This window comes from Plasmodium vinckei (genome assembly GCF_900681995.1).
Source record: "Plasmodium vinckei vinckei genome assembly, chromosome: PVVCY_10".
Taxonomy (NCBI): Eukaryota; Apicomplexa; class Aconoidasida; order Haemosporida; family Plasmodiidae; genus Plasmodium; species Plasmodium vinckei.
In genome coordinates this window covers 1,665,778-1,686,082 of record NC_051302.1, presented here as the reverse complement: position 1 = coordinate 1,686,082, position 20,305 = coordinate 1,665,778, and the positions used below count along the sequence as shown (strand labels likewise).

Below are 20,305 nucleotides of genomic sequence, written 5' to 3'. Positions count from 1 at the left end.
TGTTATATAAGCTCAGTTAATTTTGTTGTCTACGTTTTTCTCCCATTAATTTACCCATAAAAAAAACAGAATGACTAATACATGTTTTCGGTGTTTTATATCAAACGAAAATGGTAGCAATCACGATCTCTTATATTTTGACAGATACTTTTTAAGCGATTATATTTGTGATAGCGAATGTGAAGGCAAAAATGAAAAAGACAAAAGCAACGATTGTATGGAAAATGATTGCCATGAAAAAAATACAAGCAAAGGAAATTCGTATTACCTAGATAATAATATGGAACAATTTCTTCAATATCTTAATAAAGAAAATGAAAATATGCAAAATGAGTATGGAAATTCTCATCAAAAGGCTTATATCAATATGCATTTGTGTAAATTGTGTAATGGTTTACACAATATCGATTTAATAATGTTATATAATAAAAAAAGTCATTTTCATAATGATTTAATGAAAAATAAGCTTACATTGGGTGCACAAGAAAGAAAACAAATTATCCAAAATATTAATAATGCTATAAATGTCGCTCATAATCTTTTAAATAATGTTGATATAATATTATTTTTCTTATATTTATATATAGGGAAAGATATTAAAAATATACAAGATATCACCTTAGAATCATTTCAAAAAATTTATGAAAAAATAAAAGATCATATTGTTATAAAAACAAAAATAAAAAATAACACAGTCAGAAATAATATATATATATCATTTACTTATACCTTAATTTATGTTTATTTAACATTCTATAAAAAAATATTTACATTATTAGACTTGAATGATGATATGATCAAATTTATTACCAGCTTGTATAAAAATTCCACATTAGTTTTTGACATATACTCCTTCGATTATAATAATACAGCCAATGATGCTCATCACGAAAAAATTGGCAATGACCACAGAAATAATAATATTAATAATTCCAATAATCGCAACATTAATAATAATGGTAAAACAGTCTACCCCAATGATAGTAGTGATGTTGAAAATGATGATAGAAAATTTAATGCAAAAAAAAAAAAATTAATAAATAGTAATGATCAAAAAATCGATATTTTTAATATTTTAAACGAAGACCATCCTTTATTAGATTATCATGCTGAAGATATAAATAATTTCATACAAAATGACGACATGAAGACAAATTCTTCTGATGCCAATTTAAATTTCAATATAGATATATATATTTCTATTAATAATTTATGTATTTTTGGATATTATAATAAATATAATAAGAATTGTTCTCAAACAAAATGGTTAATAAATAATTCATCTGTATCTCAAATATCAGTAGAGGAATGCATTTATGAAATTTTTGCAAAAGTATTCCCATCTTCCACATTTGCATTTATGGCTGCTGGAAGAGAAGACAAAGATGTCAGAATGATGAATATAGGTCGACCTTTTCTTTTTACTTTAAAAGAAACAAGGTTTTCTTTTTTAAATTTTTATTTATTTTTTATTAAACTTAATAACATAGAACCACATAACAACACTACTAATATATTTCAACGGAAAACTGTTCAAGAATTATTTCATTTATTAAAACAGTATAATAAAAAAGGACATAATTCACTAAATCAAGTTACACATCAAAAAGAAAGTATTATAACTCCCCCAGTAAACCTTATTAATGCATGTTATGTATTATTAAATAGGCAAAATGCTGTATATTTATATGACCTCGATATTGGAAGCATCTTAGCAGAAAAATCAAAGGATATATTTTTGAAAGATAAAAATATAGCAAATTTACATGTAAATACTAATTATAACAAGGAAATCGAAGTGCTACTATTTGAGGAAATTATTAAAAAGGATAATACCACAAATGTGGACAAAAACGATAACATAAATTATAGTGCAAATGATGACGAAAAGTCTGATCCCAATTATAATGCCCAATTTGATAGTAATGCAGTTTTTGTTCCCAAAGCTAATAACACTAAAGATAAAAATATTATAAATGATAACTCTCACATATTAAATAATAAACCCTCTTACAGTATTAGCAGTTTCGTGGATGTAAAATTCAGTAATATTGCTTTTAGTACAAATTATGAATTAATTAAAAAGGTTATGAAATTTGGAGAGGATAGGAAAAAAGCATACAAATGCATCATATATCATTCGTGTGTAATGACTAAAGAAAAAATAACCAAAATTAATAAACAAGTATTAAATTATGAAAACTGTGATGATTGCATATTAAATATTGCCCAAAAAACACCAATAAGAGTACTTCATAGAAGAGGATTAATTAATAGAAAAAGAAAAATATATGAATTTAAATTAGTTTATATTCATAAACATTTTTCTTTGTTATATTTGTTAGCTGAATCCGGTACTTATATAAAAGAATTTGTTAATAGTGATCGAGGCAGAACTTTCCCAAGTGTTAAACATTTCTTTGAAGATAATGCATATGTTAATATTTTAAATTTGGATGTTTCTAAGTTTGTATACGATTTTAACAATACTTAGGTTTTTTCAAATTTATATGTATATATACTTCTTGCACTTGTAATTCAAATAATAAATAAAATCTGAATATAATATGAATTTCTTTCCCCTTATTTGTATTTAACCATTTTTTACACATCCTAATAATGCTTTTAATTTTTTAATTTTACATTCGCACATATATAATTTTATTCCTATTTATATTCCCTTTTTATATATTTTTTTCAAAACTTTGCCACTTTAAAACAAAAAGAATAATTCATCCTATATATATAGCAGACAATTCACACGCGAACTTTCTTGTGGTACATACCCGTAAAAAATAAAAATAATTTAAATTATAAATATGTTTTTTACATTTGAAAATATTTTATATTATTATGATAAGTTCCTAAAACTTTTATTCATAATAAAGGTAATTATTTTCACCTGAAAAATTTACCGCGTACTTTGCATAGTTTGTATACACATTAAACAAAAATTGTTAATTTTTTTTCATATTAACACATTTTATTTCCATTATATGACTAATGTTTTATATTTGTTTATAATTATTATTTATACATGGATAAACATGTATTACACTTTTCTTGATACCAATTTTCAATAAATACGAATTTATTTATTACTTTTTTTACACAACTTTATATAAAAATAACGTGCACTTATAAAAAAATATCCCAATAAACTTATAGATAATTAAAAAAATAGTTATATATAAATAAAAGTACTAATTTTTCATTTATTAATAATTCCCAGTTCAATCACTAATTTATCATACTTTTTCCCATCATACTATGAATGACTTTTATTTATATTTTTCACATTTATATATAATATAATTAAAATATATTACTATTTTTTTACGTTCAAAGAATATTTTAAATAGTCAAAAATGTATACGTCCAAGAAAAATAATATATTATTATAAGAAAAAGATGGGTAATATACTAAACAAATATAACACATTCCTTCATTCAGATTTTATAATGAAAAATTATAAAGCATATATATTTTTTACCATGTTTGAGTAACTCATATGTATATTTTTATAAATATATTCATGGTTACTTATTTTGACCAATTTTAATGATAAAATATTTTTGAAGCATATTCGCCAACTTGCTTTAATTTTATTTTAAAATATATAGCATTTGCTTATCTCATGTATGTTCCATAAAAGTACAAATAATTATTCATTAATATTAAGAGTAGAAAGGGGAGAAGGTTACAAAGTCAATAATTTGCAAAAGTTATCACAAGTTCAATTATATTAACCATATATATGCGAACGGAAGAATGGCATCTGGATTGTTTAATTTATCGGCAAAAAAGTTTGCAGGAAATCACATATATTTAGGAAAATGGCATGATTTTAACCAATGGAAATACATTGCACCTACGAATTTATTAAATATTATAAGGCCTGTTGAAAAAACCAAAGCTATAACTCCAATTTTAGATAAAAGTCCAGGTGATATATTAAGTTATTTAAACCATTCATATCATGGAAAAGTCATAACAATAGATGATTTAAATAGTGAAAGCAAAAGTGGAAATAAAATAAGAGGATCTGGCTTTCATGGTCCTGAAAGAACAGATATTTTTAGATTAACTTTGTATAATAGATTAAAACAAAAACAACCTCAAAGGATTGTACCAAGTATTGAGCATTTACGAGATGCTAACAAATTAGAAGTATCCATTGTTTGGTTCTTATGGTCGTTTGTTATATTTTATTCTTCTATGTGTATATATGGAAGTAATTATATTATCAAAAATAAATCAAGTTCATTCCCATGGATGCCTAAAAGAACCGATGGGTCTAAGGGAGAAGGGCCAATGTTTTGGTTCCTTGAGTAGACAAAAAATTGTAGTAACATATGTCTACAAATTCCTTTTAAAACAAATACCCTTATACATCTATTCCATTCAATTGTTTATGTTTATACTCCATTTTGTACATATAACACACAAATGTATTTATATATATCTGTTAATTATACACAATTATTTTGCTTCGTTTTTTCCCATTCCCTTTGCCTTATAACGTATTTTTTAGTGTAAGCAAAAAACTTTACTAATTTTATAAATTTGCCAAAATATATATTAAAAATAAAATTATTTTCAATATTAAAATATACTCATAAAAAATAATCAGTAATTATCCTAAAATAAATGTAATAAACTGCTAACATCATTAGGCAATCATATTGTCAAAAATGATATTTAATCATATATGCGTGCATGCATATACATGTGTATTTGTTTAATTTGACGACGTTTCTAAATACGTTTGTTTTAAAAAAATTATGTAAAGTGAGAGAAACTATGTTTCCACAGAAAAACGTAAAAATATATAAATCGTAAAAAGTATATATGGAAAAATTAAAGGAAAAAAAATATATATTCATATATATATGAAGTGAATAAACATGGACTTAATATAAAACTGTTTTAGGGGAGTTCGCTTGAAAAAATAATAACAACGAAAAGAATAAATAACATTTTTTTCAAAGCCTCAATATTTAAATAATCGAGTCCAATTGTTTATAAAAATTTAGAAGAATGGAAAATGTATCGAAACAATTTCAACTCCTTTTATCAAGATTCTTATATGGTCAGTTGAGCCTTTTGATATAGTATGTCGACTGATTCGGTTAAGTTGTTTATTATTTCTAAAACATTTTGATACATTTTTGTATCTGGCATATCGTCATACAAGATGAGAATACCAGCATTCTGATCTAGTGTTCCATTTAATTTTTTATCTAATATCATTTCTGATAATTTGGAGATAATTTTATTTATATCTAGGTTTAACTTTTGACCTATGTAGTTTAAATCAATGCAACTATATGCTTCAATAATTTTTAATATATTTTTTTCTAGCAACAACTCATATAACTCTTTTAAGTAATTATATATAACTTTATCGATGTTGATAAGGAAAATATTGTATTTTATTACATTTTCAAATATATCTAATGTCCTATTTTCGTAACATTTAGATATGTCTAATAATATTTGTATCTCTTTGTTTGGTATATAATTTAATTTGTTGTTTTCACATAAAATGGTATTTATGTCTTTTCTATTATTTTCTTCCAATATTTTGCAAAGTAGCATATATTTCAAAGGCACAATAAGTTTTAAATTTTCGATATTTAAATTTAAGCCAAAATTGCCATTTATATTGTTATTTTCAGGGAAAATGAAAACAGGGCTCTTATTACTATTATTTTCACGCATATCACCAGCATTGGAAGAAGTCAATTCCAACAAGTTCCCATAATTATCTATTGTCAAATTGTTTATCAACTCATAGTTTAATTCAATTGGGTTAGTTATACAATACATTTTTCCTTCTTCAAGTTCTTGATAACTTGTACTTATGTTACACGCAATATCACTATATATTAAATTAACATTATTCGACAACAAATTCATTTCATCAATGTTTAACAAACTGTTACTGCAGTCATAATATTCATAAAAGGTGTAAAATGATAATAGAAATGGACTAATCTGGCTTATACTTTTAGTTCTGTTCTGAGAAGATATTGTACTAGTATTAATAATATTATGTATAATAACTGAATAAAAGTCATTATGTTTTTTACTTAAAAAATCGAGAGTGTTATTCTGGCTATTATATATATATGTATATAAGGTTTCATAACATTCGTATAAATAAATATATGCACTTCTATAATCCTTTTCATATATATATAATATTCCAGATAATAAGTCTATTTCACTATTAATATATATAGCAGTATTTATTGTATTAGCTATATTCTTAGCAAATGTTAATGAAGCTTTCATTTTTGTAGAATTTTTAAGTAACATATATATTTTGGTTTCTACAATATATAGCTCAAGCAACAATGCTTTATCATCCACCTTCTTTACTTCTTTTAATAATCTTTCAATTAAACTTAATGCTGTTTTATATTTTTGTTTTAATATAAATAATATAATTATCTTTACTTCGATACGGCATCGTAGAAAGTTCCTTTTTTTCTCATATGCCCAATTCATATATTTTTTAAATATTATGTATAAAGTGCTAATGTTACGAATCTTTTTAGATATCTTTTCAACGATGTTTCTTATTAATTTCGCTGTTTTGGCTTGTGGTAATACACTAAAATAATTCTCGTTACTTGTTGTAAAATTAATTAAGTTATCAATATCTTCTTTATTAATGTAATAATCACACAATAAATATATTAATTTATCATTTATCTGCATAACCTTTTCATTTGTTACTTTTTTTTCAAATTCCTCTGGGTTACTATTATCATTAATATGCCTGTTCAATATTATTATTTTCTCAATTAAGCTATCACTCATAAGTGGCATAATTACCTCATCTTTTATTTTCAAATAATTACCATCGCATAATGAATCAACACTTCTTATTATTTCATCTTCTATTTCTTTATAAGCATTTTCTATCTCTGCAAAAGCTTCCATTTTGTTTATATTTTTCGAAAAAAATAATAATATTTATTATTATTAAAGTATTTTGAGCTTGTGTGTGCGTTGATGCCGTAGAGTCTTAATTTGCAACTATACTTAAGTACAGAAATTTTGGTAAATATTGAAAATAAATGTAAATATTTATATATACACTTTTAGGACTCGCTTCAAATAATCAATGAAATGAATCGACTTTCCCTTAAGTACATATATATATTAATATACTCATATATTTTCTGAGAGAATATTGAAAAACATTATACTGTTAAAATGATAAAAACTATAATGTTTTGTGGTTATATCGGAAAAATTTATTAATATAAAAACATGTATAAATTATATTTATATATACTACTGCTACTACTTCTATTAGCAGCAATTCAACATATGAGCATTATAATTTTTTTTCTAAATATTAATTCTATGAAAAATATTTATATAATATCATTCAAAATTCGTATGTGTTTTTGTTTTTCATAAGCAGCTAAAGCAGGTTTTATTATATGGTAAAAATAATCTTTGTGTCACAGCAAAATTCATTCCCTTTATATATATATATATGATAAATATCATTACATATTAATATATATATAATTTATATACATTACACTATTTTCATTGGGCTAATTATTGCGCTATAATAAATCACGGCTTTTAAATGATTTATCTTTCATGTGAAATTTGTTAATTTGTTGTTTTATTTTTAATTATATATTGATGAGTATTGTTTTTATTTATTCATGCTTATTATTATTGCAATTATTTTTGTGCTATATATATGACACAACTGTATCTCTTTATTTAATTTATGTACATAGTGTATTTATTTTTAATTTTTATATTTATTTGTGTATAGCATTTTTTCTCATTTATTTTTTAAGCTTAAAAATTATATTCACATATGAATATTTACTAATATAATATAATAATATTATACTTATCGACGTTTTTTTTAATAATTAGTTTTACACTATTTTTTTTAGAATATTTATATGCAGTATTTTTTGTTTTTTTTTTATTTTTCTTCCTCGTGATGCCAGGTTCCTTAGATATTTAGGCATCCACATGTATATTTCTTTTATAAATGTTGAAAGGAAAATATATTTTTATATGTTCATTTAGTTTATTTTATATAGCAAGTTAAAAATCAACAAATATGCATAAGTTTAAACAAGTTAAAGGAAATATAAATATGCATAATATCAATACACACAAATATATTTAATAAAAAAAATAATGCAATAAAACATTTTAAAAGTGGAACATTTTGGCATTTCACATTTGTTGCGTTTATATTTGAGAAAATGACATAAAAAGGGAAACTACATAAAAATATGATTATTACTTGGATATAAATGCATTAGTGAACATGCCCAAGATGAAACCGCGACTTATAGCATATACAGAAGTACATATTATACATCCAATAGACACTTTTACTTCTTAAATATGCATAAATATATATCTATTAATATGTATGAATAGTATACACATATTTAAGAACTTAAAAAATTATAATATTCTACCATAATTAATATATTTTATCTATTCATGTAATTTTTTTTTTGGCTTGTTTTGGTTTAATATTTCTTTTGGCAAAATCGACCTTCTTGTTGTCATTTTTATCAATAGCTTTTTTATATATAGGTTTGTTTACAAATTTAAATTCTTGGCTTAAATATAGTTCTTTGTTTTCTAATTGTTTTTTTTTAACATAAAATTCGTTAAAGTTAGAATATTCTTTTTCTAAATTATCCTCAATTTCTTTGATTTCCTCATTTTCTAATTCTTCTTTTGTCTTAATTTTATAAAAAATGTTTTCAATATTTTCTTCTGAAATTGTTTTTATTTCGTCGTTTTCAACAACTTCCCACATACCCGGTTTTGAACTTTCATCATTTTGTTGCAATAAATTTGGTATACCTTCATTTGCACTTTTTATATTTTTATCAATATCTGTTTCATTATTATTTTCTGCTTCCACTTCATTTTTTACATCATTTCTCACACAATTTTCACCATATTCGCTAGCGCTTTTATTGTGAGAATCATACTGAAACATTTGATCTATTTTTATATTACTTGTTGTATTATTAATATCATTTGATAAATTATTATTATGCAACTCTTTTTTTTTTTTTTCAATAATTGGTTTTACCGGGATAGATACTTTTTTCCCCCCCTTCTCCTTATCAACAATATTTTCTCCTAAAATGTTTGATACATTTTCGAAATATTCTGCGTGATTGACTATATTCGTATTTTCTCCCGCATTCTGGTTGCAAATTTTCATAAAATTAGCCAAATTACTTATCGTTTTCTCAGAATATTCCCATATACTTAATTGTTTATATATGTTATAATAATAATTACTATATGAATTATAATCAAAATATTTAAACCACCCATTTTCAGCAGTAAACTTTTCAGATGCTTGTATATTTTCATAAACAAAGTTTTGTGGCTTTTCATAACTCACTTCATTTGTTAGCATATTAAAAAATACCAAGCATCCTGTATGCTCATGTACCATTAATACCCATGTGTTTGTGTTACTAGAATTATAATTACTGCTATACCTCCCTGTCGAATTTAAATTATTACTATTGTTACTTTTATAATTCTTATTGAAACTTCTATGATATATTTTATTATTATTAATAGCTTTACGATTATCATATGGTTTACTTAAATTAGGCTTTGGCGTGCTTATATTACTACTCGGATTAATCGAATTACCCCCATTGTTATTTAAATTTGAACGAAATTGTTTTTCAATATTTTCTAATTTTTTTAACTCTTGTTCAATAAATTTTTGTTCTTTTGTTTCTTCTTCTTTCCTTTTATATGATTCATTAAGCAGCTTTCGGAAGTTTTCAATATGTCTTGCACTTTTTTCATGATTTTTTATATTTAATTTATGTCCTGATAGCCAGCAATTGCACGTCTCACAATAATGTTTTTTTGAACTTACCCAATATTCTGTCATTTATTATGATATACATTATATGTTAATATATATAACTCATTATACTTTAATTTGTTTTTTTCTCATATTTTTTTAAAATAAATATCTAACAATTACAATATTCGGGTAAAGTCATTCCAATTTCCATAAAAGCAAACTCTTCGAATTTAGTACCATTTATATTGAGAGAAAACATAAAAATATATAGGATTTATATGCGCGCATGTACTATCTATGAAAAAATTATATGGTCCTTCTTGGTGGCTATATTAACTATCAATGATAACAGTTTCACTACGACTGCTTTTCAAGTTTTCAAATTTGGTTCTTGTTCATTATTTTTCTTTTTTATAAGTACAAATCGCTTTTTTTATTTTAATATATTTTTTTCATCTATCTTCTGTATGAATAATATATAATGTATTTGCTTTAATGCACGAAATTAAGTAATTTATTATTAAAATAATTATTCCATTTTTCGAGAGCAAAATGATTACTCACAAGGTTACAAAAATTTCCTTAACTTTTATATAAAAATGAACATGTATATATAAAATATATATGTATAAAAATAAATTAAATTTAATAATTTTATTACATATTATTTTTTTTATAAACATTACATGTATACTATTCTTATGAGTACATTTTCATTCTTTTATAAATGCAAAAACCAAGACGATTTTTATTCTATTTTTCGCACTCTTATCATTAAATCAGACAATGTGATTATGCAATTTTTTGCCAATATTTTTTAGTTTCCTATTTAAATAAATTATTTCATGAAATTGTCATTTTTGTTGCGTATAAAAAATGCTAAACAATTAGCTTGAAAAAACATTATATAAATTAAAAAATTTTTATTTATCACATAAATATGTTATTATATTCATTTCCTATGCACATTTTTCTTCTCTGCCCCAATTTTTACGCATTGTTTCCATTTTTCAAATACATAAAAATCAAAATACAAAGAAAAAATGAACATTATTAATCATAATATAGATTATTTTCTGATTTTTACCACATTTACACACACATTTTGCATGTATATAAAACTTATAGAATATTTTAAATAAGCCATCGCAGTATACTTATATGTTATTTATGCTATTTAGCATCAATTTAAGTTGTATTGCCTCCCCCCAAATTATTGATTTCATATATTTTGATTAAAATATACAAGTATATGATGGGGAAGAATACAATATATACACTATTCATATCGTTTAAAAAAAGCAATCGCTTTTATAGAGATATAAATTATATTATTCTTAATTCATAAGTCTTAGTTTTTTTAATGAAAATTCGTAGAATGTATGCTTATATTGAATATATAGTACTTAAAGGTAAAAAAAAAAGGAAAAACTCTTTTTAAAAAGAGTTTTATGCTTTATATGTATAATTAATATATTTACACGTACATACTAAATGGAATTGTTTATTTTTTCATAATGGTTAAGTGGCATCTTCCACAGTAATCTCTATTAAAATGAGAAGCCATTAATGTTCCAGGGACACAATTGTTGCATTGTTTTTTTAGTCTAAATACTTTTCCATCATCCCCGACTTTGTAAAACTTTAATATTGCTAATTTTACTTTTTTTTTCTTATGTTTTTCTTTTTTGGGTTTTTTGTAAACTTTCTTCTTCTTTTTTTTACCACCACCAAGTAAACTGAAATTTAAATCTATGGTGTATTCCTAAAATGAAAAAATAAATTGGATATTTTTAATTTATGTATAATAAACGACATATAAAAAAACAGTATATAATAATAATGTAGTTCATTATATATATTTTTTAAAAAGAGAAGTGTGTTCAAAAAATTAAATAAAATGCAATAGACATTTTTTATTTTTTCAGATAACAATAACGAACATATTTTATATTCTCATGTCCCTACTTGCATTTGACAAATTTTATCATCATTAAAAATAAAAATGCAACCAATATAATATCATAAGAAATTATATAACTCGATACATATAATTATTCATAAGTAACATAACACATGCATATATTTTTCTTCTTACATATTCACATTGGTCAACTTCAATTATATCTTCGTCTTCCAATAGACGTCCGTTTTTGTATAATTTCTGAGAATCACAGGGAATACCTATAAATTTATTTAAAAAAAATTATATATATATTTTGAATGAACATTCCAAAAAATATATACTCTATATATATGTTCATATGCTTCGAAGTATATAAAGGGAGCCATCTTTATAGCCCCCCTTTTATATCAACAATAAAATAAATGTAATAATGAACATCAAAATCACACTTTTTATAGTGTTACAAAAGTATGGAAAATTTTTATTTTGTGAATAAATTATAAACACGATGTGGTATAGTAAATATTAGGAAAATGCTATATATATTACAATGCAGTTTTAACAGTGTTTAAGTCATAAAAATAAGTACATATAAATAAACTGAAATAATATACTAACCTTTTAATTCAGATATTTGTTCTTTTACATTTTTTATGGTATTAACATCGGATGACTCAATACATAAAGAGCCATCATAAGGAATGTTTATTAATATTTTCATTCTAATTAAAATAAGAAATAAAATTCTTTAATTCTTAATTTGGTTTATTTTAAGTATCCATAAATAAAAACTTAAAAAATAAATTTATATTAATTTATTTTTAAATTAATATATTTATATTACATGAATTATTTTTTTGGATTTTTAAAAATTGGCGTTTAAGTATTTTTGGGCACTATTTTTTTAAAGTGAATGAATATAATGTATTAAAACGTTATATAGCCATTATATAATATAGGCTAATAAACAAATATTGTATATTTATTTACATGTATGCATACATTATATATATATAAATTTATTACTTATTAATTTATATATGCCTATTTATTATACATTTATTAATAAAAAATAGCTTTGGAAAATGAGCCGACACTGGTGGTCGAAGTGGTAATAGTATTTTAGGATATATGTACTATATTATAGTACGTAAAAAATAATATTTTTTATGTAATTTATTAAGGCATAAAATAATGCTATATAAAACAGTATTTGGATATATTGCAGTTATATGTGAGCATTTAATGGGCAAAAAAACTTTTATTATAAGTCTTTGTTAAAGCTTATACTACATAAGCACAAAATAAAAAAATATATATATTTTCCCTTTTTATCAAAATTGACTACTAATTTAAAACTCATAATTGGGGGAATTTTACATCCAAAAAGGTGACATGAAATATTAAAATTATAGAAAAAAAAATACTTATACAAACATATTTAAAAAGTATAAAAATTAATATTTAAGCATATTTTTATATATGATTAAATACATATAATAAATAAATGCAATATCATCGCAGTTGTTACTAAAAATAATATAGCTTGATTATTTATGCCTTAATTTTAATCCTTTTTAAACTTTATTTTAATTAAAAAATTACAATGGCTATTCTTTAATGTATAACGTCATACAAATTACTTATAGATATACTCATGTTATAAACGTATATCAATTATACCTCATATTATGTATTCACTATTATATAAAAAAGATATTATCATCCTTTTTTTATAATTATACTAACCACATATATTAAAAAAATAGCTTATCAATAGTTTCATTGTTATTAATCAAATATGTTTTATTGGGTATGTTGTTTTAACAAAATATCTTTATTTTGTTATATTAAATACATAAATTAAACATAAAAAAGTAATAAAATAAATAATATAATAAGGGATATTTGTCTATATACACAGAACAAGGTTAATTAAAACTACATTTATTAAAAACATTAATCATATTGTTTTGTATATTATTGCATATACGAACTGATATAATAAAAATATGAAACATATAAGCAATTATGTAGGTTTATGTATATAAATGTATAAAAACATTGAAAAAAACAAAAAAACAGGCACAACAAAATAATATCTGTGTGCAAACAAATTTTTAAATATTTTTCAAGATCATATTATAATTAAAATAAAACAAAACTATTTTATTTAGTTTTTCATTTGATACTTCATCAAATTATAGTATTTCCCTACTTTGCATTATTCATGTAAAGCAGTATCACTTGTTTCGGAGATTTGGGATGAAATATTTTTATTACCGTCACTTATAGCAACTTCGTTTAAATGACTTTTTCCATTTCCTACATTATTGGTATTGAAACCATAAAAGTCATCATATATTAATAAGTATTTAATTTTTTTTTTTTTCTTAAAGTTGTCATCAAAATACAACCCTCGTTGCTCACATAACCGATTTATTTGGTTTTCATCTTTTTGGAAATATATATATGCATTTCTTCTTAAATTTAATGGATAAATTTTAAGTTCATCAAAAAACTCTATTTTTGTCCCATTTAATAAATCATCTTCATTTTCTGAATCATGCATTTTATTTTTTATATAATTTAATTTTTTAGTTGATAATAAGCATTTTAATCCATTCATAAAAACAATAGTGTAAATTGCCCATGTGTCCCACATATTAAATATACTCATTATTGAGTCGGAAAATAACTTTGCCTTTATCTTACTATCACACTTTTTTATGTGTTTTCTAAAATAATAAAATATTCGAGGTAGTGCTTCTTCCATATGTTTCCGATATGCCCATGACGAAAAAAGTTGGTTACTACAATTGTACAAAATGTCTGAGATTAAGTATACCAAATTTATCTGCGAAATCGAAAAATATAATGAAATAACCGAATGAGTAAATAGTTAAATATGTATAAGCACACGCTCATAGGCACAAATTAAATATATTTGAATGTAAATACCAAAAAGAATTGTTATTTATACAAATTCACTGTTTTACGTGCATTTACCTTTTTTAGTAAATCGTATTTTAAATCAGTTAGATAACTAGATATTATTTTTACGATATCGAAGCTGAAATCACTATGGCGTGTGCAAAATATCATAGCACGGCATATGCTTATTCTACAAAAAAAAATAAAACATATTATGCTCGGATAAATATATGCATGTCCCTTTTTTCGAATAATTCATTCCACTAAAACTAAACAACTATTAGATACATCGAAGTCACAAGCACTCGACAATTGATATATATATATATTTATGTATCTTATTTTCAAGAAATACCTCTTTTTGCTTAAATTGTTAATAATACTATTAAGCTTGCTTTTCTTTTTCTCATCCATATCACACTTTTTATTTTTCCTATAAAAAAAAATCCCATCACGTTATAAAATTCATATTGGCAATATATTTTTTATTGTATTTTCTTAACAATATAAGTAATCGTATTGTGTAATTATATTTATTAAACGATACACAAAATATATATTCTCTTTGAATTTTACATTTTTTTATTTATCCTTGGAACATTATCTTTTTTATTTTTTGGAACTGGTGGGATATAAACATAACTATTTTCATACATTTGAAATGAATCTACTCTCCAATTTCTATAACTATCTCCTTGTGCAAATGAAAAAACTCTCCACTTATAATAATAATGCAAATCTGATGTGTTAAAAATAAAATTAAACATTGGATTGTCTTTTTCATTTTTTTTTATTATTTCTTCAAAAGCATATCCTTCTTCGGTCACATATTTCGCTAACAAATCAATTATTCGTTTAACTTTTTTATCTTCGGGTAAAATGATTTGAATGCTTTTGTTTGATGTATTAAAGGAGCTTTTATTTTTATCAAAATGACTATTTTTATATTCATTTTTGTTCAAGCTTAAAAATTTCGGAATAGCCTTGCTCCATCCAATTATCACAGGTTTTCCAAACATTTCTACTCCGTCTAATGCATCCTTAGCATTCTCTGCGTCTTCTTTATTTTCAAAGCAAACAAATCCTGAAATTTTCCCTTTTTTTTTGTCTTCTTCTTTACGAGGATACATTATTTTTACACTGCTCACTTTCCCAAATTTTCCAAACCGTTGACATAAATATTCTTCAGTTACCTGCGCACAGTAATTGAAAAGAAAAATGTATTAAGAGTGATTTTTATGATAAAGTACTCATAATACAACATTTGACTATGCATAACCAATATTTTTTTATTTATTTTGGCTATTCTTTATTTTATTATTTCTTTTGTGCATCATTTTTAATAACCTCTGCAGATAGGTTTCCTAGATATAAATTAGCAACTGTTTCATTCCTTTGTGTATAAGAAAAAATTACTTCATTTTTTTCGATTTCTATTATTTTTTTATTAATTTTGATTTTTTCTTCTTCAGATTTAGCTAGTTGGGCCTGCTCTTTTAATATTTTCCTTTCATCCAATATTTTCTGCTTTAACTTAATTTCTTTAATAAGGAAATATAATGACATTTATATAAATCGGAATAAATAAGTAGAAATGCATTTGCATATATGTGTTTTTCACGTCCATATTTTTCAAATATATAAAAAGTATAAAGCAATATACGCACACGCATATGTACATAATGTACTATTGTTTGTGTAAAAGCCAACCTTCTAAGAAACTATCAATTTCCTTTACTTTTCCTAAACCACTTTTATTTGTTTCGGGTTTCTCATGTTTTTTCGTGTTTTCTTCATTAAAATTATTATCCTACAAGTATGATAAAAAAATAAAACTGTATAACTCGTATCTTTAATGCAATTTCTCTACAATAACAAATTTCCATTTGCCATTTCATATACATATGCAGGAATGAATTATATTTTTCGGCAATGCATACCTTTGTGAATTTGCTTTTCCTCTTTTTATTATCATCGTCATCATTATCTTCTGGGAAATAGTCGAACTTAGACGGGTTCAACACTTTCGCACCTATTTCAGTTATTTAAAAATCCAAAGAAAAAAAAGAAAAAGAAATTAAAATAATATTTTCAATAGGACATCCTCCATCCATTCTTTATATATCTATTCGAATACATTTAGTTTAATTAAATTTTTTTAACTAGTTATTTTGTTTTGTTTACTTTTAACAAATTGATTTCCTTTTTCAAAGTCGTTCCCCTCAAACGACCGAACGAATTGAGCATATATGCTTGCAGCTTCTTCTTCCTTTTGAAATTGAACAAGAAAAATATCAAATACAATATAAAATAAATTAAATGAAAATATAATAAAACATTTTTTAAAGGTCTAAGCAATGGCTAAAGTTGAATTTGGTAAAACTAATATATATTACACTAAATATGATGTGAATATACACATATATAAATGTAACTAAAGTATAATTGATGTATTTTTTAATTTAAGCAACATCTTTTAGTCCTACATTTATTTTTTCATATTCAGTATCGTTTTTCTTCTTTTTATTCCTATTAAATTGAGTATACATTCTGTAAGTATCCACTTAGATATATATACTAATTTTCCAGTATTCCTTTATTTCTTTTGGCTTCACTTTTTTTTTTATCGTCGGAATGTTTTTTTCTCATCAATATACACAAAAAAGAAAAAAGATAAGTCTTCATTTACATGAAGAAATACATTTTCATCCTTCTATACTTTTTATATATAATCCTTTTATTTAATAGATATTTTTTTTTAATTAAAAAATTTTTTAAAACCCTTAAAATTAATTATCTCCGAGTTAAAACAATATATGATTAATGAAATAGATGTGAAGGAAAATTTCGTATCTTAGGTAATAAAAAGTTAAATGTGAAAGAAACCCCGTTTTAATTTGTTCCTATTTTTAGTATTTATTCTAATTATTACTTATCTATGCATATATTTTTTATAATTTAACATTATTGATATATTTTTTCCTTATAAATGTCATATATAGAAAGGAAACGAACGAAAACACAAAAAGCAGTAAAACATTTTTATATACTTAGTTACGTGTGCGTATTTATAGTTTATGATCATTCCCTAATAAAATGCATCTATTGTGTAAATATATATATATTTTTTTCTTTCATTTTCAAATGCAGCAGACTGAAAATTTAAAAAGGTTTTAATAATGATTTTAATTTTTTATGTATTTTTTAATGCCTTTCCTATTTACAATTTTATGAAATATTGCTTGAATAGTTCTTTTTAAGCTATAGTATTTTAATTGTATATATGTATGTAGTTATACATATATTCAATATACTTAAATATCTTTCCTTTTGTAGCTTTTATTGTTATTTTTATCATGCTCCCCTTTTTTTATGTTTCATTTTATATAATTTTCGTTGTTTTAATTTTAAATTAGATTGATAGCATTGTGTGAGTATGAACGCAAACCGTTTTCATAAATATATGCCACTAAAACAGTATTACATTTTGGTGTATTTATAATATACCTTTTTACATTTTTGTTTTACACAATGTTTAGCATAATTTTTTGTTAAACATATTTTTTTTTGTTTTTTTCAAGAAAATTACACATGTACAATATATTCTTTATATAATATATGTACTAAAATAAAATAACAGTGATGATAAATCGAATTATATATTGATTTTTTATGTAAATATTTAAAAAGGAGAATGTGGAAATTTTATTGATGGTAACCCAAGTGCACATATTAATTTATCCTTATTTATAATTTTGTTTAGTATGTATATTCTTATGTTTATTTTTTAATTTTACTTTACGCAAACCTTATTGCATTTTCATGTTTTTTAATAATCTTACATTTTTTGAATTTTTGGAAAATTGTATATTCGCGATAAAACTAGCGAATGATTAGATTTATTCACATTTCTCTCGATTTTTTCTGTCTAACAAATCATTAAAAAAAATTATTAAATTTAGTTACATACTTAGACAACATTTTAACTTTTTCGTTATTTTTGTAACATGTATATATCAATATTTTATATATACATATAATTAATTTTAAATTATCGTATCCTATCTCATTTTTTGTGTAGTTCCGTATTTCTTTCTTGTTTTTCGCCTCATCTTTAATTTTTTTTAATTCTCTTTAATTTCAAAAATTGAAAAAAAGTATTATGATGATATTTTTTTTTAAATGCAAAAATAAATCGTTTTTCATATATTTTCCAACCATCCTTTTTTTGTATCCTAATAAGATGAAAATACCATTAATGGTTCACACATATATATAGTATTTTTAATATTTTTGAATAATAACTTGTTTTTATTTTTTTTATTTCAAAATTATTTAATACAGTAAATACTCGTTGAATAAATGGAAAACCTAATTGTAAATGAAAATAAACCAAACGACAATAAAGTTATTGAAAATACCTCGCTTGAATGTAATGACAAAAATAAAATAAAATGTTTATATCATAATGACATAGTATTTTTTAAACACAAAGAAAAAAACAAAATAGGAATAGGGAGAGTAGTAAATTTTAACACAGAACTAAATACAAACGGCATACATTTAACACCCGATCATAATATTACACTATTAAACTCCTTAAAAATTTTAAATAATATTCATAATACTAAATATGTGCAAAATTACATTACCAAGCTAACTAATAAAAATGACCGTCGCCGACGAAAACGTGAAAAAATCAAATCCGAAAATACAATTGACAACAATAATAGTGATAATAACAAAAATTGCAGCAATAGTAGCAGTAACACTAATGTTATTAATAAAAATTGTGAAAAAAAACAATCATCTATTACACAATATTTTATAAAAAATGAAAAAGACAATGAAACTGATGATGTATCGTTAAAAAACAATACTCATGATAGTATTGGAGGTGATAGCGAAAATGGAATAACGAAAGACACAGCAAGCGAAGATAATAACAACTATGCTTCCACTTGTAATAATAATGATAGCAAAGATGACATAACAAAAGATAATAAAAAAAAATATGGACTTACTGAAAGAAAAAAAAGTGGAAAAATGTTTTATATAGTCCAATCATTTGGAACATACAAATATTTATTACAATATAAAAAGTTTTATGCACACTATAAAATGTTCGTTCATAAAAAATGGAAAAATGTTAAAATACGATTTTGCAAAAATATTCAAAATAAAATAAGTTTTGTATTGGCTATGAAAGTATTTGAAATAAAAAAATTGTATCATAGTAATATTAACTTACAAAATTTTATGATTAATAACTTAATGAAAATTTACAAAAGCGAAAAAGATCTACATATAGATAATAATATTCTTGGCTATATATATAATGTGGATGTAAGGGTTATATTACAAAATAATGTTTTAATTACCAACGATGATTTTAATGATGTTATTTCAAAACACAAAAAAAATAATGCAAATACCAAAAAAAGAATGCGCCTCTCAAATGATGAAAATGCTAAGACTATTTCAAATACCACATCCTGAGAAAGTTCATTAAGCAATTTTTTACACAGCATGTTCTTCAGTGTAAGAGTATAAGTCCAATTTCTTATTCATGTTCTGTAAATCATGTGCGTGTGAATAG

At 23.0% G+C, this 20,305-nt stretch overlaps 7 protein-coding genes across 7 annotated transcripts; 3 read left to right on the top strand and 4 right to left on the bottom strand.

Annotated features, from left to right (window-relative positions):
- Positions 1-70: 70 nt before the first annotated feature.
- PVVCY_1004520 (conserved Plasmodium protein, unknown function) lies at positions 71-2,494 on the top strand (the record flags this gene model as incomplete). Its single annotated transcript, XM_008625900.1, has 1 exon — positions 71-2,494. One exon carries the CDS (start codon positions 71-73, stop codon positions 2,492-2,494), a length of 2,424 nt encoding a protein of 807 aa, XP_008624122.1.
- A 1,278-nt stretch (positions 2,495-3,772) lies between these two features.
- PVVCY_1004510 (conserved Plasmodium protein, unknown function) lies at positions 3,773-4,336 on the top strand (the record flags this gene model as incomplete). Its single annotated transcript, XM_008625899.1, has 1 exon — positions 3,773-4,336. One exon carries the CDS (start codon positions 3,773-3,775, stop codon positions 4,334-4,336), a length of 564 nt encoding a protein of 187 aa, XP_008624121.1.
- Positions 4,337-5,086: 750 nt separating this feature from the next.
- PVVCY_1004500 (26S proteasome regulatory subunit RPN6, putative) lies at positions 5,087-6,955 on the bottom strand (the record flags this gene model as incomplete). The annotated part of the gene is made up of 1 exon (XM_008625898.1): positions 5,087-6,955. One exon carries the CDS (start codon positions 6,953-6,955, stop codon positions 5,087-5,089), a length of 1,869 nt encoding a protein of 622 aa, XP_008624120.1.
- A 1,555-nt stretch (positions 6,956-8,510) lies between these two features.
- Positions 8,511-9,950, bottom strand: PVVCY_1004490 (U1 small nuclear ribonucleoprotein C, putative; the record flags this gene model as incomplete). The annotated part of the gene is made up of 1 exon (XM_008625897.1): positions 8,511-9,950. The coding sequence occupies one exon, from the start codon at positions 9,948-9,950 to the stop codon at positions 8,511-8,513; it is 1,440 nt and encodes a 479-aa protein (XP_008624119.1).
- A 1,420-nt stretch (positions 9,951-11,370) lies between these two features.
- PVVCY_1004480 (ubiquitin-40S ribosomal protein S27a, putative) lies at positions 11,371-12,493 on the bottom strand (the record flags this gene model as incomplete). Its single annotated transcript, XM_008625896.1, has 3 exons — positions 11,371-11,631; positions 11,965-12,050; positions 12,391-12,493. 3 exons carry the CDS (start codon positions 12,491-12,493, stop codon positions 11,371-11,373), a joined length of 450 nt encoding a protein of 149 aa, XP_008624118.1.
- Positions 12,494-13,996: 1,503 nt separating this feature from the next.
- Positions 13,997-17,255, bottom strand: PVVCY_1004470 (U2 snRNP-associated SURP motif-containing protein, putative; the record flags this gene model as incomplete). Its single annotated transcript, XM_008625895.1, has 9 exons — positions 13,997-14,629; positions 14,782-14,896; positions 15,062-15,139; positions 15,283-15,899; positions 16,054-16,247; positions 16,417-16,516; positions 16,647-16,738; positions 16,891-16,975; positions 17,193-17,255. 9 exons carry the CDS (start codon positions 17,253-17,255, stop codon positions 13,997-13,999), a joined length of 1,977 nt encoding a protein of 658 aa, XP_008624117.1.
- Positions 17,256-19,068: 1,813 nt separating this feature from the next.
- PVVCY_1004460 (conserved Plasmodium protein, unknown function) lies at positions 19,069-20,205 on the top strand (the record flags this gene model as incomplete). The annotated part of the gene is made up of 1 exon (XM_008625894.1): positions 19,069-20,205. The coding sequence occupies one exon, from the start codon at positions 19,069-19,071 to the stop codon at positions 20,203-20,205; it is 1,137 nt and encodes a 378-aa protein (XP_008624116.1).
- Between the last annotated feature and the right edge of the window lie 100 nt (positions 20,206-20,305).